This window comes from Plecotus auritus (genome assembly GCF_963455305.1).
Source record: "Plecotus auritus genome assembly, chromosome: 6".
In the NCBI taxonomy this organism is placed as follows: Eukaryota; Metazoa; Chordata; class Mammalia; order Chiroptera; family Vespertilionidae; genus Plecotus; species Plecotus auritus.
The window spans coordinates 172,675,391-172,695,632 of NC_137773.1; the positions used below are offsets into that span (position 1 = coordinate 172,675,391).

At 53.8% G+C, this 20,242-nt stretch overlaps 2 protein-coding genes across 3 annotated transcripts; one reads left to right on the forward strand and one right to left on the reverse strand.

Annotated features, from left to right (window-relative positions):
• Positions 1-4,606: 4,606 nt before the first annotated feature.
• Positions 4,607-9,944, reverse strand: MYD88 (MYD88 innate immune signal transduction adaptor). Its single transcript, XM_080675724.1, has 5 exons — positions 8,426-9,944; positions 7,479-7,613; positions 6,641-6,821; positions 6,426-6,517; positions 4,607-6,174 (listed from the first exon to the last, which is right to left on the reverse strand). Exons 1-5 carry the CDS (start codon positions 8,751-8,753, stop codon positions 6,020-6,022), a joined length of 891 nt encoding a protein of 296 aa, XP_080531850.1. The 5' UTR covers positions 8,754-9,944; the 3' UTR covers positions 4,607-6,019.
• Positions 9,945-10,398: 454 nt separating this feature from the next.
• On the forward strand, positions 10,399-20,213 carry ACAA1 (acetyl-CoA acyltransferase 1). Of its 2 annotated transcripts, XM_080675722.1 has the most exons (12): positions 10,399-10,733; positions 10,928-11,021; positions 12,001-12,058; positions 14,134-14,213; positions 14,508-14,550; positions 16,283-16,381; positions 17,289-17,369; positions 18,454-18,644; positions 18,779-18,958; positions 19,244-19,299; positions 19,405-19,550; positions 19,877-20,213. In XM_080675722.1, the coding sequence occupies exons 1-12, from the start codon at positions 10,557-10,559 to the stop codon at positions 19,950-19,952; spliced, it is 1,281 nt and encodes a 426-aa protein (XP_080531848.1). In that variant the 5' UTR covers positions 10,399-10,556; the 3' UTR covers positions 19,953-20,213. The 2 variants fall into 2 exon arrangements, with proteins under 2 accessions (XP_080531848.1, XP_080531849.1); XM_080675723.1 differs by lacking the exon at positions 14,508-14,550.
• The last annotated feature ends 29 nt before the right edge of the window (positions 20,214-20,242 follow it).

Here is a 20,242-nt window from a genome sequence, read left to right on the forward strand (position 1 = left end):
TCAGCAATAGATGTATGGATAAAGAAGCTGTGATATATAGAGTCATCCCTCAGTGTCCACAGGGGATGGGTTCCAGGACACACACACACACACACACACACACACACACAGACACACACACACACAGACACCAAAATCCAGATGTTCAAGTCCCTTATATAACATGGCATAGCATTTGCAAATAACCTACACACATCCTATCATGTATTTCAAGTCACCTCTAGATTACTTATGATACCTAATGCAATGCAAATGCTCTGTAAATAGTTGTTATACATACTATATTGTTTGGGAATAATGACAAGAAAAAAAAAGACTGTACATATTTGGTCCTGACACAACCATTGTAGGCCTAACTGTATAGCACACGTCAGCAACAGTGTAACATTTTTTAATTGTATTTTTTTGATCTGCGGTTGAATTCAAAGAAGAGGAACCCACAGATGTGGAGGGCCAGCTGTTTATACAATGGAATATTATTCAGCCATTAAAAAAAGGCAATCCTGCCAATTGTATAGATCTTGAAAACATGCTAAGTGAAATAAGTCAGACATAGAATGATCTCACTTATATGTGGAATCTAAACAAAAATAAAACTCAGAAAAAGAGATGTGGGTGGGAAGTGGAGGGATTGAATGAAGGTGGTTAGAAGGTACAAACTTTCAGTTATGAGATAAATAAGTGTTGGGGATGTAATGTAGAACATGATGACTATCATTAACCCTGCTGCATGATGTGTTTGAAAGTTGTTGAGAGGAGATTCTAAGAGTTCTCATTAGGGCAAAACAATTATTTTTTCTTCTCTCTCTCTCTCTCTCTCTCTCTCTCTCTCTCTCTCTCTTTCTTTTGTATCTGTATGTGATGATGGATGTTAACTAGTGGTAATTATTTCACAATATATGTAAGTAAAGTCATTATGCTCTACAGCTTAAACTTATATAGTGCTGCGTGTTAATTATATCTCAATAAAACTGGGGGGATAAATTGGAAAATTAAGCTTTAACCATTGCATAAGCATCCACGGGCTCTGGTTTTTACTTCATTTTTATGTTAAATTCTTTAAAAACATTACCCTATATAATTAAAGGGTGATATGCAAATCAACCGAATGGTGGAACGACCGGTCGCTATGATGCACACTGACCACCAGGGGGCAGATGCTCGATGCAGGAGCTGCCCCCTGGTAATCAGTGCACTGCCATAGGGGGAGCACTGCTCAGCCAGAAGCTGGGCTCACGGCTCACAGGAGCAGGAGCGGGCCTAAGCTGTCAGTTGAACACCCCCCGAGGGCTCCCAGACTGCGAAAGTGCGCAGGCCGAGCTGAGAGACCCTCCCTCCCCAGTGCACGAATGTCATGCACCGGGCCTCTAGTCTTGAGATAATTATTCACAGCAAGTTGCAGGCATAATGATGGGACATTTCCCACAATTTCCCACAATGGATATATCTTCTGTAACTATAGTACAATATCAAAACAAGGAACTTGACATTGGTACAATGTGTCTGTACAGTTCTTTGCCATTTTTATAACCTGTGTAGATCTAACCACCACTACAATGGAGATACAGAACTATTACAACACCTCCCCTACCTCTTCATAACACACCCCACAACCCGGCCCCCCCCCTCCACCATCCCTAACTCCTAACAATCACTAGTCTATTCTCCATTCTATAATTTTGGTAATTTCACATAGAATTCCATTTTGATTTACCTATAATGTTTAGAGAATAAATCTACAGATATTTAGTAGGTGCTCTAGGTGTAACATTGTTTGTATATAACTTATCTAGTTCTGCTTGTCTCGACATTACCAGTTTTAGTAAAGTATAGAAACCTTTCTTCCCTCTAAGTCCCTTCCCTCTCCCATATTTATGACTATCTTTTTTTAAAAAAAATTTTTTATGACTATCTTAACTATTGTTATCTACATAAACTGTCTGAGGGTGCAGGACCTCAGGGGCTTTGATCTTTTGAGGAAAGAGGAAATCGTGGGGACTGCGGAGTTCCTTCTCCCAGGCAGCAGTCACATCATTTCTCGGTTTCCTTTGCGAAAGTGCTGGAGGCAGAAATGACCACTGTGCTTGTCAACTTCCCTAATCTCTCCTGCACACAACCACCCGAATCTTCTGCTTAAATCAACAGGCATCATTTAGAAAACTCAAGAGAAGTGAAGCATATTGTGTTAACTTATTTTTTACTCTCTTGTTCTTCCTCCTTGATGTTCCAAGATTCTTTTAAAAACCATTTATATTCTGTTTCAAAATTTTCCTTTAGCTCTTTTTTAAGGGTAGGTCTACTGTTGATAAATTCTCAGTAGTTTTTCTAATTCTGAGAATGTCTTGATCTTTTTTTTTTTTTTTTTTTTTGAGAGACCTCGATTTGTTGTTCCACGTATATATGCATTTGTTGGTTGATTCTTGAATGTGCCCTGACCAGGGATCGAACCCACAACCTTGGTGTATTGGGATGATGCTCTAACCAACTGAGCTACCTGGCCAGGGCTGTCTTGATTTCTTCTTCCTGATTTTCACTCGATATAGGATTTTGAGTTGACAATTTTTTCTTGGAGTGCTTCAAAAATGCTGTGCCACTTCCTTCTGATGAGATATTTGATATAATTTAGATGTGTTTTTTTTTTCATGCTAGGGAAGGTGTAATTTTTCTCTGGCTGCTTTCAAGATTTTCTCTTTGTCTTCATTTTCAGAGGTTTGACTATGATGTATCTTGGCATGGATTTCTTTGGGTTACCCTAGTTTGGATTTGATCAGATTCTTGGGTCTGTGGGTTTATGTCTGCCATATTTGGAAAATTTTCAGCCTTATTTATTTGAATACTTTTTTAAGCTCCACCTTCTTCTCTTCTTTTAGAACTCCAGTGACACAAATATTAGATCTTTTCTTATAGTCCTACATATTCCTGAGACTCTATTAATTTTTTTCAGCCTATTCTCTCTCTGTAGTTTAGTTTGGGTGATTTATATTATTCAGTCTTCAAGTTCATTGATTCTTTCCTCTGTCCTTTCTATCCAGTGAGCTTTGTATTTCAGGTGGTTTTTGTTTGTTTTCAGTTCTAAAATTTCAATTTAGTTCTTCATCTCTTGTATTCCTCTGCTAAGACTATTTTTTTCCCTCATTTGTTTCAAGTATGTTTGTAATTGCTCATTGAAGCATTTTTACCCTGGCTGCTTTAAAATCCTTGTCAGGTCATTTCAATGTCTGTATCATCTTGGTGTTTTATCTGTTGATTGTCTCTGTCACTCAAGTTGAGATTTTCCAGGTTCTTGGCATAAGGAGTGATTTTCAATCCTGGACACTTTGAGTACTATGTTATGAGACTATGGATCTTACTTATCTTCTGTTTTAGCAGGTTTCCTCTGACACTACTTCTTAATGGTTAGTGATGTTGAACATTTTTTTTATATACTTCCTAGTCATTTGTGTATCTTCTTTGGAGCAATGTCTATTCAGGTCCCTAGTCCATTTTTTAATTGGGTTGTTTGGTTTTGAGTTATATATAGTCATCTATATAATATTCTGGATATTGATCAGACATATGAAAAAAAAAAAAGATCTTTTTATAATTGGTCTGCTTGAACCAGGGTCCAACAAAATCACACTGTATTAATGTTTTATTGTCTAATCCAGAGAAATCAAGGTTCCTAGAAGACTAAACCAAAATTAAGAAAGGAAGCTTTCTGGGTATCTGGGAAGCCACCTATGTGGAGGTGGACACTGGAGGAAGGAAGGTGAAAGGGGTGTGGTGAGCACATTTGAGTCACCAGCCTGGCCTGAGAGAACAGAGGCTTTTCCCATGATGCACTGGTGTTACTCAGAGACCCCCACCCACCACCCAAATACTGTCTCCCTCACCATGAGTGGCACAAGGTAAATCCTGGGGGCACCGCCAGAACCACACTGTGCACTGTGGCTCTGCTCCCTAGGGAACACTGGAGAGGAAGGTCCTAGCCCAGAGCTGCCCGGAACACGTGGGGCCTTCCTAGGAGTCCCTGAGGGCAAAGTAAGGCTGGGGAGCCTTCAGCATCCAGGAGTCATGGTAACACGGCTCACTGAGAGAAAAGCTATGGCCGCTGATGTCTGGGCACTGGAAAAGATCACTAGAGTTATCTCTGGGATTAGGATTATGGGTGATTTTTTTCCTGTACATTTTCCAAATGTTCTTGAGTGAACAGTGAAAAAGTGATCTTCTACTTAGAGCAACATCTTTAGGGGTGACGTAGATATGCCATGGATGACCATTATTGATGACAACCGAGTTTCTCCCGAGATCTGTGGCTGGAAGGGGGTTGTTCTCCGACTCTCCTTGGAGAACCCAGAAGAGCAGCCCCTACCCACTGGCTGGGCCAGGACCCAGGAGCATGGTGGAGGCAAACAGTCTCCCAGCATCTGGCGCTGAGACTGCTGTTCCTGGTTCTGCCTGCAGCCCCCCTGAGGCCTGGGACCTAGGAGGAGGGGGTCCAGCCTTCAGGAAACGCATGCCAAACCCACAGGAATCTACCCAAGGGGCCAGTTTCTCTCACCCAGGAAAGCCTTATCCCAGGTTACTGCTTCCAAACGCCTTCCAGACACAAATGAAACCTGCTGTTCCCAAAATAGAAAACTCTTTATTATAAACCCAGGATACAGGAGAAATGACACAGACATTTCTCAGCTCTCTCTGAACTTCTCGCAACGCATACAAAACAGGTGTGAAATACTTCCTGGAAATCTTTAAAAAATACTCCCCAGAATCAAAGCGGGGATAGGTACATGAAGCTAAGGGCTTCATCATGATCATGCAGAGAGGGGCCTTCAGGCCCTCCCCAGACCCCAAGGGAAGGTACCCCACACCAGCCATGCTGGAGGGGGAACAAAGACACGCATTTTCTATTAGATTTAGGGTCCTGGGATCAGAGACCTGAGACCATGGTATTTTCTCCCCAAAGGAGAGCTTAAGATTAAGTACTGTACAAATTCCCTGGAGAGGGAGAAGGAAAACAGCCGTCTGCTGCTGGCTTGCTGTGTGAGGTCAAGCAGCTCCCTTCCCTGCTCTGTGCTTCTCTGAGTACGTAAATACTGGCATATTTGGTCCTGTTCAGAGGCTGGTTTCAATGAAGTGGGGAAAATGATGTGTGTGTTTGCATGTATGTGTGTATGTCCATGTGCCCACAAGCTCTGGGGCAGGAGGCTCTTGTTTGGCCATGGTTTGTAAACGGGTTCCAGCAAGCAACTCTGTAAGGCAATCAAGGTACAAAAAGCTGGTGGGCAAGCTCTCTGTGGGCGGCCCCAGGAGGAAGGTTCCTTGCTTCTCCCACCATGGTGATCCAGCCTCAGAACCCAAACTTGATGGGTCCCATCCCGTGCCAGGCAGAGGTGGGAGTGTGACCACAGGCACCTGGATGGGTTGAAGTGAAAGCAGCCCTAACCGCTCAGAGGACTTGTCACACTGAAGGTGGGAAGAGGCTGGGAGGAATCCAAGAGGCAGAGAGAGGTGAACCCACGGGGGAATCAGGCTCAAAGGTGGGATCTCTGTGCTTGGCCAGTATCTACCCCGTGGGGCAGGAGGAAGTGGGGTGTGAGGTGGGCAACGAGTAGGCACCATTGTGGAAGCAACTGCCCTGGCAGTAACCAGCATATGGCCCCAGCAGCCAGCTCTCTCCCAGCCAAGATCTGGCTGCCCCAGGAGACCCAGAACAAGGCCCCACCATTTCCCACAGTGATTCGAACAAAGCTACTGCCTGTTCTCCCCACCCTACTGAGTTACCAGGCGGAGAACCTGAGGTCTAAGGTGTGTGGATGGGTCAGAGATGGCAGCTCTTAGTCCCAGGTGGCACATCCACTGGCAGCCGCTGGTCCCACGCAGGACATGCGATGCGATGTCCAGAAGTGTACAGTGGCTGCAGATGTGCCTGTGGAGTTGGCATCTCAAGGAATCCCCCTACAGCCGCTGTGGGAGGCAGGGGCAGAAGTACATGTACAGGCAGACAGACACACGTACACCCAGGGTACCAGGGCAGTCTTCAGGGCAGAGCCAGGGCTTTGGCGAGGCGAGTCCAGAACCAGGACTTGGTGCAGGGGTTGGTGTAGTCACAGACAGTGATGAACCGCAGGATGCTCGGGAACTCTTTCTTCATTGCCTTGTACTTGACGGGGATCAGTCGCTTCTGATGGGCGCCTGCAAGCCAAGGGGCGCAGAGCTGGCACCAGGCCCTCATCCCACAGTGGGGTGGGGCCAGTCCCCAGACCAGGGATTAACACAACAGCCCTCCCTCAACGAAGCATCCCTGGCACACATTCACCCACACAAAAGGCACTCAGGTGTGCAGAGTTCCTCGGTCTGGCATCCACGGTCCTCGGTGAAGGAAGGCTGGCATCCTGGGGCCCCACCCGCCCACTCTTCTGTGGCAAGGGAAGGACTGAGCTTACCTGGAGAGAGGCTGAGGGCAAACTTAGTCTGGAAGTCACATTCCTTGCTTTGCAGGTAATCATCGGAGACAACTACCACCATCCGGCGGCACCTAGGGAGGAGCGGAGGCACTGTGGCAACCCGAGGGACGGCCCAGCTGGGAAAATCCCAGCCTCTGGGCCCCTGGGCGGGGCTTTGTGCACCCACCCGCTCTCCCCCTGGCCACCTAGCCAACCTCTTCTCAATGAGCTCACTGGCAATAGACCAGACACAGGTGCCAGGCAGGACATCCCTGTCGGACACACACAACTTCAGCCGGTAGTTGGTCTGTTCCAGCTGCTGGATCATCTCTTGTACAAACTGGATGTCGCTGGAGCAGTAGCAGATAAAGGCATCGAATCGCTCAGGCATTTGCCCTGGGTGCAGAGAATAAGGATAATGGTCAGAGCTCTGTGGAAGGCTGGGGAGAAGGCCAGCCAGGAGACCCCAGCCTAGGTGACCCTGGTCCTGGACCCCACACCAACCCTGTGACGACACGACTCAGAAAAGGTGCTGTCCCCAGGAGAGGAAAGATGAGCATCCCGCCCCCCCCCCCCCCCCCCGCTCTGGGTTCACCGTGAGACAGATACATAATTTCATGAGAGTTTCATACCCACCAAGAGGCAGGACTATTCTTTTTTTTTTTTTTTAATATATTTTATTGATTTTTTACAGAGAGGAAGGGAGAGAGATAGAGAGTCAGAAACATGGATGAGAGAGAAACACCGATCAGCTGCCTCCTGCACATCCCCCCACTGGGGATGTGCCCGCAACCAAGGTACATGCCCTTGACCGGAATCGAACCTGGGACCCTTCAGTCCGCAGGCCGATGCTCTATCCACTGAGCAAACCGGTTAGGGCAGGGCTATTCTTATTCTTCCCATTTCTCAGGTGAAGAATCAGGCTCAGAGAGCTTAAGTGACTTGCCCAAAGTGCCACAGTTCACCTGCTTTCAACAGTCATGCTCTACACACCACCATGTCCTATGGCCCACCTGCCCCACCTGGATCAGGGGAGACGTACTGGGCCCTTACCCATGGGGTCGTCCAGTGTGGTGATGCCCGCCAGCTCTGCTGTCCGGGGGACGCTGCTGTCGACAGCGGCCACCTGTAAGGGCTTCTCAGACTCCTCCTGCTGTTGCTTCAGAATGTACTTTTGGCAATCCTCCTCTGTGAGGACGAGAAAGAGCGTGGCAGGCTCCCCCGGGGTGCCCATGCCACACCACCCACCGTCAGGATCCACCCCGTCCCACAACCCTGGCCATGTGGCGCGCTAGGTTTTCCCCAGTCCACTGGTGTCACCCACGGTTTGACAGCTCTGGAAAGCTGAGCTCCCATCTGGCTCTGACCATCCCAGAGGGATGTCAATGGTATGTCCATCTGGGAAGTCATCAAGGTCAGGTTTGTATCTTTCTGTCCTTTTGCCCTGACACCCTTTCCCAGGGCTCCTGGGAATGGAACCCCCGGTCTGTTTCTTCTAGAATCCACAGCTAATGCGAACAGGGGGCTGGGCACGCAAGAAGGGCTCAGGAGACCGTGGTTATGTGCAGTGAGGGCAGAGGCTCCAAGCAAGGGGCAACCATCCCCGTGCCTGTGCAGGAGGCGGCGCATTTCCTTAGGGACCTGAAGCGTCCAAGACTGTCAGCGTTCAGTCCCTCCCCTGCCCTGTTGCTCTACCTGAAGCAGCCCAGACACCCGCAAAGAGGACCCGGATTCTGACCCCTGGTCCTACACGAAAGCCTTCGCCTTAGGTGTTTCCCTTCGTTCTCCGCGGGCCTCCACCTCCTTTCTCTGGTCTCTCTCATCCTCGGTATTGAAAGAGGGAACTGGTCCCACACAGTTCTCCCTCTGCAGGTCCCACACAGTTCTCCCCTCTCTACCCCCCAGGAAACGAGGGCCTCGCGGGGGGAGACTGTTTGCTGAGGCCGGTGAAGGGCAGCTCCCTGATCCCCCGGGGGAGACCGGCCGCGGCGCGTCCTCACCGATGCTGGGCCCCAGTTCCAGCAGCACGTCGTCGCGGCCCAGCTTGGCGAGCAGCCGGAGCAGCCCGCCCACCGAGGAGCCGGGGCGGCCCTGCCAGTCGTCCAGCAGTTTGCCCGTGGGGTCGGCGTGCGTCTCCATGTGCCGGATCTCCAAATACTCGAAGCCCATCTCCTCCGCCAGCGCGCTCCAGTCGGCCGCCACCTGTGTGCGCACGTTCAGGAACAGCGACAGGCGGCGCCGCACCCGCACGTTGAGCGCGGCCAGGGGCAGGGAGGACGTGGAGGGGGCGAGGGGCGCGGACCCCGCGCTGGGGTCCGCTGCAGCCATGGCGGGCAGCCCTGAAGTTTCCGCACAGTGGAGTCGGATCTCGGGTCCGCACTTCCTCCTGCCTTTCCGGTCCCGGCTCCCCGGCCCCGCCCCGCAGGTTTCCCTTTCCGAGAAGCGCCGCCCTACCCTGGAGCATCCGCAGCTGTGCAGAGGCGGGGGCGCCCCGCCCCTGCCCTTGGGGGACCCTGGATGTAAGATGAGGAAACTGAGTACCTGCCTTTTGAGCTCTGGGGACGCCCACCGACCTGTGCCCGGTGTCCTGGTGCGGGGCGGGGGATGGGGTGAGGGGAATGCTGATCCTCCTTCGGGGTTTGTACAAAAAGGGGGCCTTGCTCTTTGGGATCTGGTGGAGTCATATCTTTCCAATTGGGGCTCTGAAGGGTTCGCGCGGCCCTGCCCTCGAGGGTGCTGGGAAGGAGACAAGGGTTGTGTGTCTCCATCTCTTGGGAATCCTGTCCAAAGGAGTGTGGGGAGTCCTGGGCTGTCCTCTCAGAGGTAGAGGTGGGAAACCCATACCGCCTTCTGGAGTCTGAGGCCCTGCCCTTGAAAGGTGGGGGGCATAATCCCACCCTCCCGGGTTGGGGGTTGGGGTAACAGGGCGCCCTGGCCTTTGGTGTCTGGGGGAAACAGTACTACTCCCTAGGGCAGCAATTTTCAGCCGTGCGCCGCCGGAAGCACGCTGCTGTGCCCTAAGAATTTTTAAAACATGCAAGACCTGACTATTCAATAGGGGGCGCTGACCTCTTTTTCACTAGATTGTAAAACAACAACCAACCAACCAAAGACAACAGTCAACACAGCAAGAGCCGCCCGGGGTGAATGAATCAAAATTATTACAATATACCTTTTGTCAGACGGGCAAAAAATATAACATAGTTTTTGTTATGCCCCAGAATTTTGAGGGTTGGGGGAGACTCAGCCCTGACCTGAGGAGCTCTGGGTCATTCGTCCATTCATCCATTCGTTCATTCCATAGGCATTTATGGATCACTGACTAGGTATCAAGCATGTTGCAGGCACCACGGATTCCTGCCTTGGTGGAGACCCCAGCCAAGTGGTTTGGTGGGCACCAATCAAATCATCCCAAATGACTGTAAAATTGGTAATTTAAATACGTGTATGGTGCTCTCTCTCCAGATAGGAGCTTGTCACATCTCCGCACCTTTGTAAAATCCATTCTCTGGCCGCCTCACAGTCCCAAATTCCTCAGTCTTCTCGAAAGACTTCCCAGGAGAATCCCAGACACGTGGGGGTAGGGCTCTGGGGCGGCTCAGAATTGTTTAGGTGCTGGGACCCAGGAGACAGCGGAGGTGACCAGGAACAGGGAAGAGGGATCAGATTCCGGGCCTCCATCCCGAGCAAGAAGCCCTGGCGGCGGGCCGTGGCCTGGGTAGTAAGGGAAGGGAGCCTGGCCGCGGCGGGGCTTTTTTTCTCGTTACCAAGAGGGCTGCTGGAGCCCCGCCGCAGGTCTGGCAAGCAGCTTTTCGTCCGCATTTGTGAGCGGGGCTACCGCAGGCGGGGCTTTGAGTGGAAAGACGCTTTTGGCGGTGGCTGTGACCTGTTATAGGTGGTTTCGTTGCGGCGGGGGCGGGCCTTAAGGCAGACTCGCCTTCTGGTTGGCTACGGCGGGGTTGGGCGGGACTTTGGGGGGAAGGGCGTGTCCATCCCGCAGGGCGGTGGGCGGTGGGCGGTGTTTAGGCTTGGAGGGCAAAGGTTCGGTTTCGCGATTTTGCTGGCGACCGTGTTTAGGTTCCGGCCCTCTGTACCGGGCTGGGTTGGGGGGCCTACGAGCCGAGCTGCGCGATGCAGAGACTGCAGGTGGTGCTGGGCCACCTGAACGGCCGGCCCGACTCGGGCTCGAAGCCTGCGCTGCAGGCCGCGCCGTGCTGGGGCGGCCCTCGGCGCGCCTCGCCCGAGGACGTGGTGGTGGTGCACGGGCGGCGCACGGCCATCGGCCGAGGGAACCGCGGCGGCTTCAAGGTGAGGCCCTGGTTCCGGGCGCGGGTGTGAGATGGCGGCAAGAGGCGAACCGGGGTCCGACTCCTCCACTCGGTTCCCCTCGGCGCCGGAGGTGGCTCCGCGCCCCAGCGGTGACAGCTGTGCCTCCCTGGGGTGGGAAAGGGGGGCGGGTAGCGCAGGTCACGGGGTCACCGCGGCCATGCTTCCCGCTGCAGGACACCACCCCCGACGAGCTGCTCTCGGCCGTCATGACCGCGGTTCTCCAGGACGTCAAGCTGAGCCCGACCCAACTGGGAGACATCTGCGTGGGTGAGCTCGCTACCCTGGCCCTGGGCTCGGCGCTCTTCGCCCTCCCATCCCGCTCAAGTCCTCAAACACTTCACCACCCCAGGCACGGTCCTGGTGTTTTCCCAGAGAGGAAAGTCCGCCCTCCCGAAGAAGAGTTTGTCTTTTTAGGGCTGGACTTCGCCCCCGCCTCCAGGCACTTGCTTGGCCCTCCAAGCACCTTCAGCGGATTAAGTGGTAGGAAGCAAGGCTGTCAAGTGACAGACATTCCAACGCCAGGACACTTGGCACAGGGTTTTGAGGATATCCTAGGAGACAGAAAACTATAGGATTCTTCCTGGTCCCGATATCAGGTCTCTGCTACAACAGAATGGCGGGAGTGCCAAAAACAGTCTAGTCCAGTTCCTCACCTACAAATGGAGAAACTGAGGCCTGGGAATTTGCAGCAGAGCTTTGGATCTGAATCCAGAGCTGCCTGAACTTTGGTCAACCCTTCCCCCCCACCTCTGCTCTTCTAGCCTCAAAACATAACATCGTGTGGTGAGAGCCTCATTAAACGCTGTGGAGGCCGCCACCCCTAGGTTGGAAATCACTGTTCCACCTACAGAGTGACAGTAGGGATTGGCAGAGGGCACCTGGGGGAGGTGTGCGTTTTCAGAACCCCATTTCCCTAACTGACAGAACCAGTTTGTTTGACATCAAGCTTTGCATTGCGTTCTTTCCTTTGCATGACACCCTGAAAGGCAGGCAGCCTGCCCATTGTGTGCTGATGTGGAAAGAGGGGGTGAGGGAGCTTGGGACCCTCAGGGACTGTGTCTAGTGTATGACCAGGAAGAGCTGCTATATCGCTTGCTCCCCCAGCTCCACACATTGAAATTTCAGAGCCTCAAGGGAGCCTGTTTCTGAAGAAAGATCTGTAATGTTCCCTATCCGGTATTCACACATGTACCTCAGTGCCCCAGCCACCACCGGGCACTGAATAAGTTGAATTTGTTGTCCACAGGAAATGTGCTTCAGCCAGGGGCCGGGGCAGTCATGGCCCGAATCGCCCAGTTTCTAAGGTAAACTTCCAGTTCTAGCTCTGGGTTGGCCATGTTGACTCTCGAGTGGGCTCAGGCTTTGGGGAACTCACCTTGTGGATGGGAGAGAATCAGGTTGGGCACCAGATCTGGAGGCAGCCAGGGTCCTCGGCACCGGGCTTGTGAGAACCCTACCTTTCCTCTACTTTGAAGGGAGATGCGCCACCTGCCACGGGGCCAAGGCAAACAGGGCCTGTGGGTCTGTAGCAAAAGATCTCTGTGACCTGAATTTTAGCCAAAGTCAATGTTTGTAAGTACTGTTTGGACTCTGTCCTCCTTCGCTAGGTCAGTAACCAAGCAGGTACGCTGAAGAGTGACGCTCAGCTTTTTTGCCAGTTGAGCAAGTGGGGACCTTCAGGCGTATCCCATGGGTAGAGACTTGGGGACAAGGCAGAGCCCTAGGCGAGGGGTGGCCCGGGAGGGGCCCTGGTAATCTTGCCCTTCGCTTCTTGCTGTCCCAAGACAGAGGAGGAGTGCTTACGTTACTTTCACGTGTAGATTTAAGACCCACTTAGCTATGTACGCCAACTGCTTAGAGAAGAAATAAGGGGAACATTGGCTGGTGAAGGAACAGGATCACTGACCAAACCTCTAGGGCAGGGGTGGGCAAACTTTTTGACTCGAGGGCCACAATGGGTTCTTAAACTGGACCGGAGGGCCGGAACAAAAACATGGATGGAGTGTTTGCGTGAACTAATATAAATTCAAAGTAAAGGAGCGGAGGGGAGAGCAAGAGAACCGGATAGAACAGCCGGATCCGGCCCGCGGGCCGTAGTTTGCCCAAGGCTGCTCTAGGGACTAGAAGAGGTTCCGGCTGCTTAGGCTGGAGTTCAAGGACTCCCAGGATCTGGCTCCAGACTTACCTTCCAGCCTTATCTCCCAGCTGCTGACTGGCCTTCCCTCCCCCTTTCAGCCAGCCTGTCTGCCTCCTACTCCCTATGCTGGTCGTTCTGTCCCCTTGCAGTGCTGTCCCTGCCTCCCCTCTGCCCTGGCTAAACTCTGCCCAGTCTCCCCATTTGCAGGACTTCCCTGAGCTCCCAGGCTTAAAATGAGGACCTCTCCCGTAGCTAGCCGTGTGCTTCCTTGTGATGTTCTTTCCCATCTTGCTCTGTTGTTTCTGTCTCTGCTAATTGATTCATTTTCTGTGTTGGTCCGGCATCCTCTAGGGCAGTGGTCGGCAAACTCATTCGTCAACAGAGCCAAATATCAACAGTACAACAATTGACATTTCTTTTGAAAGCCAAATTTTTTAAACTTAAACTTTTTCTAACGCCACTTCTTCAAAATAGACTCGCCCAGGCCGTGGTATTTTGTGGAAGAGCCACACTCAAGGGGCCAAAGAGCCGCATGTGGCTCGCGAGCCGAAGTTTGCCAACCACGGCTCTAGGGCACTCTATTATGAGCATGTCAGCACCCCTCAGGTGGTAGCTTGTACTGAGTAGATGTCTAGTGTACACTTGGGTTGGGTGAAGGGATGGTAACTAGAGCGTTAGGGGACCTAGGAGACTGTCTGCACACCAGAATCACCAGAGTGCTTTGACACCCCTACAGTTTAGCCCATGGATCTGGGGAGGGTCTGGTGATTTCCCCAGGGCAGGTTACATGAGGAGGGGCAGCCCCACCGGCTTCCAGGGCAGGGACCAGGCTGGGAGCCTGGAGGAACCCACCAGAACAGGAAGTGTTAGAACATCTGGCACCCATCAGGATCTTCGACCAGCTGGGAGCAGGCTTTCCAGAGAGAAGGGGAACAGAAAGGTTAGCCACGTGGTGGCTCCTAAGGCTGAGGAGCAGAGATGGTTTCTGGCCTCATACTTTCTTTTTCTCCGTTCTTTGGGAGAAGAAGATCTACGATAGCTTTCATTTTTTTAATCTTCCAAGGGAAAGGAGGATCCCTGTGGCCTAACGAGCCTTCCCTTGCCTTTGGCCCTGCTTGGCCTTGATGGAAGAGAATCACAGGGTGGGGGCGCGGGGAGCATGTGCTTGTACGGCCCTGGGAACAAGAGATGGTGTCTGCCCAGGAGGGATCTGGCTGACTGTGGCCTCACCTTCTGTTTCAGTGACATCCCAGAGACGGTGCCCTTGACCGCTGTCAATAGACAGTGTTCTTCCGGGCTCCAGGCAGTGGCCAACATCGCCGGTAAGTTGTGACTGGGTGGGTGCCCATGGCCACAGCCTGGCCTTGGCCCTGGCTCTGTGAATTTGGGTCAGCTGAGTCACTATCTACTGGGCAAGCAATGAGGATGTCTGAGAGGACTCTCATCCCGGAAAGAGGAGGAGAGCCCCCTGCCCTTCCCCCAGGCTTTTCTGGACATTCCTGGGCTTTCCCAGTCTGAGGCTGGAGCCCACGAAGAGACCAGGTGGGGAGAGGCCCCCCTGTTCCCAGAGCAGGACGACTCTGTTGAAGGATGTTTATGAAATGCTTTTGTTGCAGGTGGCATCAGAAATGGGTCTTATGACATTGGCATGGCTTGTGGGTAAGAATTTCTTTCCGCCAGAGCTTATTAACCAGCTTGTAACAATAGACTAATATTCATCTCCTGAGTTCAGAGAGGCCCATGATTTCAGGGTTTTCCCCCTTGGGCAGCTGCCTGGGAGAGGGTTCCTACAAATTCTGCTTAGAAGTAGCCCTCAGCTCTGGCTGCTCAGGAATTGTTCGCACCTCTCGGCACTAACGGGGAAAGGAAGTGGGCTTTTCAAAGCTTTCTTTCTTGGAGCCTGGCAGGCTGGAAGCTCTCGGTTTCCTCCCACGGCCCTTGTTCATTCACGATGCTGCTGAGGGAGAAGTTGCAGTTTTGCTTCCCTAAAGCCAGGGACAGCTGCCTACTCTGTAACTGGTTTATCCACTTTCTGAGGCTGTCTCCTTGTCCTCCACCCTGGAACCAAGGCGGCAACTTCTGGCTGCCTCCTGGGTTCTGAGGGGCACAGTCAGATCTGTGGTGGTTTGGTCACTGTCCGCGGTGGCTCCATCTTTGGCTGCAGCTTATGGAGTTGCAGAAGTTGTACTGGGCAGTGTCTCCTTGGAGGGACAGGGTGTAGGGCCCAGGCTTGGTGGGCATCTGGTGCTGGGAGGGCAGGCCAAGCGAGGGCTTTGGCAGGCCTGGTGGGGAGGGGGTGGCGAGTGGCCCCTTTCAGTCCCCGTGGATAGCGTTTCTTCAGTGGAGCATTGCTGGGCCTTTTCAGGGCTGTGCCCACTGGAGCTGGGTTGTATTGCCCTGTGTCTGCAACTGGAAATAAAACCAAAGGTCGCAGCACAGAGACTTTGGCCAGGAAAGGGCCACTGTCCAGTCTGCCCTCGGATCAACCTCATGTCCCTCTATCTTACTGCAGGAGGGAGGAGTGGGGGTAACTGGGGAGAAGGCTGGAGCTTCGTGAGTTTCTTAGACACATCTGAGGCCCCCAAGCAGGTTAAGACCTTGTTACTAGGGTATTAAGGTCTGAGCCAGGACTGTCCCCCGTGTCACAGGCTGACTGTCCCTGTAGGCTGCGATCATGAGGAGTGTCCCAGAACATCCTAGTTAGGAGTGGGCTCTGAGGCCAGCCCGCCTAAATTCGGATCCCGGCTAAAGGACCACGAACAAGCTCTCCGGGCCTCAGTGTCCTCGTCTGTAAAATGGGGATGGCCACCTCCACCCTGTGAAGTTGATGAGATTAAATTAACAACAGCTAACGCTCTAAGGCATCTGTGTGACTGAGTCTGTTCCGAGTACGTAAGACCTGGAAGGACTTTAGAATAGTGCTGGGCACAGAGAAGCATTCCGTCAGGGTTATGTGTTAACCCTTGAAGCCTCGTGTTCCCCCACCTCCTCAAAGCCCTTTTCACCACAATAAACTGATCTCACTTCCTCTCGGCTCCCAGCACTTCCTCAGCCATGCAGGTCACATCACTCTTTGGCCTGCATCTTGTAAAATTTTTGTCTCTTCTCTCCTCTGAATCTGATCCTTGAGGACAGAGCCCTGGCCTTGTTGGACGTTTTCCCCTCTGTGGCCGACACTAGCCCAAGCCAGGGGAGCGGCTAAGTCAGGGAAGCATAATCCTGCCGTGAGGGTGGACCATGCGGTGCTCTGTCCCCCACCCCGCTCTGGCTCATTGGCTGTGTCCCGGGGCTCCCTACTTCCCAGCACTCGGCAGATGCACCGGGATCCTTGGCTGAGTCCTAATGATCCCCTCTTTCTCCTCCTCCTCCTCCTCCTCCTCCTCCTCCTCAGAGTGGAGTCTATGTCCCTGGCTGACAGAGGGAACCCTGGAAATATTACTTCACGCTTGGTGGAGAAGGAGAAGGCCAGGGATTGCCTGATTCCCATGGGGTGAGTGTTCACCTGTAGCCGTGCGCCGTGTGCCTCAGCTCCCTGCCTGGCCTGGAGCAGGGGCCTGGCCTGGAGCAGGTGCTGCCAACCCTGGCCTGCTTCAGGCTTGGTCTGCTCTGCAGGGACTCGGGATGGGACTCGATGCTGCCCTTTCCTGCACCCTCAGGCCCTCTCTGTGCCTCTGGGTTTCCAAATATGGCCCTGTCCCTCCCTCCCTGGGGGTTCAGTCACACGAGGGATGATGCAGCTGCACCCAATGCCATGGAAAATTCCTCAGCCAGGAAGCTTTGGTTACTGGACACGCTGGTGAAGGAACTTGGGCCCAGCAGATGCAACATGGAAAGCGTGTTGTTTGCCGCACATTCGCTCTGCTGCCAGTGTCAGAGCTGCTGGGCCACTCAGAGTCCGTGGGCAGGGAATCCTGGCCCCACTTGCAGTTCAGAGAGGGCAGTGCACGGGCTGCCTCCACACCCAGTGGCCATATCTCCAAGAGAAGCCCCTAAAGCCAGAAGCCCAGGCCAGAAGGCCTCCCTGTGGCTCTGGGTTCCCAGGGTGAAGGTGGGCTCCACCTACAGTGAGCAGGAAGCTTGGGTGTGATCTTCCCCGAGGGGCCGTGGGAGTTCTCATCTCCCACATGGAAGCCATTTTCCTGAGGCGGAGGAGGACCCGGCCAAGAGCCCCCAGTAGTGCCCCCTCCCGGGCCCTCGTCTGCCCCTCTTCTCTTCTGGTCTCTGGTGTTCGAGCTTCTTAGGATCTGGGTGACTCCCTGTCTGTGCCCCTACCCTCCCTGAGTCTTCATTACCGTCTCTGTGCCACGGACTGGCCTTCCTGTCCTCCCGGTGCCGAGTTCCACCGCCTGGCCAGTCCCAGGCCGCCAGACTCACCCACTGTGCTGTTTGTCTTCCAGGATAACCTCGGAGAATGTAGCCGAGCGGTTTGGCATTTCACGGGAGAAGCAGGATTCCTTTGCACTGGCTTCCCAGCAAAAGTGAGTGCTGTGTGGGGTGGCGCGTTTAAGAGCTGACCTCAGTGGTCTCAGGTGAGGCTGTCCATAGACCAGCTACAGGGCAGCGAGTGGTTTCCACGTCTCGTGCCTTGCAGGAGGGAGAGGGGGCAAGAGCCAGGGGCAGTGTGCATTCTTAGCACTTCCACATCCTACTATTGTCTGTTCACCCTGAGTGTCTTCTTCCTACTGGGCCTCAGTTTCCCCATCTGTTCATTGGGGGGGGGGTGTGTGTAATGAGGGCCAGGACTCTTCTCTAACTGCTGTGGTTTGGGGATTAGACATGGTAGCCACAGGCTCCTCTGGATGGCCTGAGTGTGGGGCCAGCATTGCTGGGGACCTGGGCATCCCAGCTTCTGGACCACTCCTGCATCTGGGGCAGCTTCCTGAGGCAGGGGCTGGGGATGACATCAGAAGAACCCCAGGACTTGGGGCTCTGGGCAGGGGGCAGGCTGAAGCTGGCAGACCCCAGCTGCCTAGGGAGAGGACAGCAAAGGGAGGGAGCAGTATCTGGCCAGGCGGGCTTCTCTGAGGCACTGGTTCTTAGCCACTTGGCGTCAATAATCACGTGAGAATTTGGTGAGAGCTGTGGATTTCTCCCAGGGGAATGCCCTGGGCGCTTACATTTTGCCTGTGATTGTAAGCATGATCCTAAAATAGGGGACAGATGAAACTGAGCCTTTCTGATCAAACAGAAAAGTTGGCAGAATCCAGCACAGATATCCCTGGGGCTCCATCCTCGCTTTGGCACAGAAAGCCGAGCAGGCTCAGTCCCTCATGGCTGTCCGACTAAACGGGGCGCCCCCACCCCATTTTCTTCCCTTTGAGGTTGGGATTGGCCAAGATCTGAGGTCAGTGGTAAAGAAGGGCCCATAAGGCCTTGGGCCTCCCAGGCCCAGGTTGGGGCAGTGGGAAACCCACACCAGTCCCTCAGAGCTCCCCCAAGGCGGGGGTGTCCCAGCATTTCCAGTCTGAGCTGGGTGTCGGCCCCAGTGGGGAGGACGTGGAGGCAGCAGAGGGACCCCAGGCAGGAGGGGAACCTCACTGTCCATGGTGCTCCGCACGGCAGGGCAGCCAGAGCCCAGAGCAAGGGCTGTTTCCAAGCTGAGATTGTGCCTGTGACCACCACGGTCCACGATGACAAGGGCACCGAGAGGAGGATCACCGTGGCCCAGGATGAGGGTATCCGCCCCAACACCACCCTGGAGGGCCTGGCCAAACTGAAGCCTGCCTTCAAGAAGGGCGGCTCCACCACTGCTGGTGAGACTGGGCCGGGGCACGCCCGTGCTGGATGGACTCTGGGAGCCTGGCGCCACCAGGTGGGGTGGGCGTGGGGGGCCTGGGCCCCCTTAGACCTGCTCTGAGGCCTCCTTACCCCTATGGTTTGCTTCTAGGAAACTCTAGCCAAGTGAGCGATGGGGCAGCTGCCATCCTGCTGGCCCGGAGGTCCAAGGCGGAAGAGTTGGGCCTTCCCATTCTTGGGGTCCTGAGGTCCTATGCAGTGGTTGGGGTCCCGCCTGACATCATGGGCATTGGACCTGCCTATGCCATCCCTGAAGCTTTGAAAAAAGCAGGTAGGCGGCTCCTCCATGCCCTAGGTCTGGATCCCACTTCTGCCTCTCGTGCTGTTGCCGGAGGGCGGTGGTCCTGTGGGTGCTGCAGAGTGAAGGTGGGACAGCCTAGCACCCCTGCCAGAGCCCTTCCTGACCACACAGCTGGGACCCACTCCTTCATCTGGAACAGAGACAGACACACCAGGCAGCCTAAGGCCAGGGATGGGGTGGGACCTCGCGAGACTGAGAGTCCTGTAAAGGTCAGGGGCCGCTGGGTCAGCTTAGGTCTTTCCCCCTTGCCTGCAGGGCTGTCGGTGCACGACGTGGACATCTTTGAGATCAATGAGGCCTTTGCCAGCCAGGTGAGCCTCTGCTTCTCCACATTGCCTGGGCCCTCGGCAGCCCAGTCGGAGCCAGGGGTGCAGGGGACGGGAGGGAGTGAGAGCTGATGGTCTGCCTCCTCTCAGGCTGTCTACTGTGTGGAGAAGCTAGGACTGCCCCCTGAGAAGGTGAACCCTCTGGGGGGTGCGGTCGCCTTGGGCCACCCACTGGGCTGCACTGGGGCTCGACAAGTCATTACGCTGCTCAACGAGCTGAAGCGCCGTGGGAAGAGGTAAGGCCGACTCTCCATGGGGATGTCACGGGGGATCCCCACGCTGGGCACCCGAGGGGAGTAGGGGGAAGTATACTTGCACACACTCCGAAATAGGACACAGGGCTGTGACCCCCGTTTTCCATGAGAGGCCGCTGTGAAGGGGACCCCGGCCTGCAGCAAACACCTGCCATGTGTGTGCCTAGGTGGGCAGTCAGGGAATTCCATACCCACAGCTTCCATCCTCTGTGCCCATGAAGGCCTTGGTCTACCCAGCTCTGCCTGGTCTGGAGAGAGCTTGGTGGGGCTTCTGTCCTCACCCAGCCAACACGGTGTCCCTTCCACAGGGCATATGGGGTGGTGTCCATGTGCATTGGCACCGGAATGGGAGCGGCTGCTGTCTTTGAGTACCCGGGAAACTGAGTGAGGCGCTGCCCACTCCGTTGGAGGCAAGAAAGCAACACTACAGGAGCGACGCCACGTGGGACAATCCGGCGTGGTGGTTGTGGCGGCAGTGGGCAAATCGAGGCACTTCAGCTAATTTGGAAAACGTGACCACTGAGGACACAGTACAGGAGTGGGTGAGGTACTGGGTCACCCAGGCCACAAGGCCTCCATGTAATTCCTGGGGAAGGGACCTTTGGATGAGGAGTGCAATAGACACAGTAAATGTATGTCAGCTTCTTACCGTGGTGGTCTTGCCTCGGCTCAGT

What these genes read in the sequence shown, in the direction of transcription:
- MYD88 (XM_080675724.1), bottom strand. Translation starts at nt 8,753, where the DNA reads ATGGCTGCAGCGGACCCCAGCGCGGGGTCCGCGCCCCTCGCCCCCTCC. An exon ending in GGAACTGGGGCCCAGCATCG is followed by an intron (nt 7,614 to 8,425) that starts GTGAGGACGCGC and finishes TCGTCCTCACAG; the next exon opens with AGGAGGATTGCCAAAAGTAC. An exon ending in AGTGAGCTCATTGAGAAGAG is followed by an intron (nt 6,518 to 6,640) that starts GTTGGCTAGGTG and finishes GCTCCTCCCTAG; the next exon opens with GTGCCGCCGGATGGTGGTAG.
- ACAA1 (XM_080675722.1), top strand. Translation starts at nt 10,557, where the DNA reads ATGCAGAGACTGCAGGTGGTGCTGGGCCACCTGAACGGCCGGCCCGAC. An exon ending in GGCAGTGGCCAACATCGCCG is followed by an intron (nt 14,214 to 14,507) that starts GTAAGTTGTGAC and finishes CTTTTGTTGCAG; the next exon opens with GTGGCATCAGAAATGGGTCT. An exon ending in GGGCGGCTCCACCACTGCTG is followed by an intron (nt 18,645 to 18,778) that starts GTGAGACTGGGC and finishes GTTTGCTTCTAG; the next exon opens with GAAACTCTAGCCAAGTGAGC.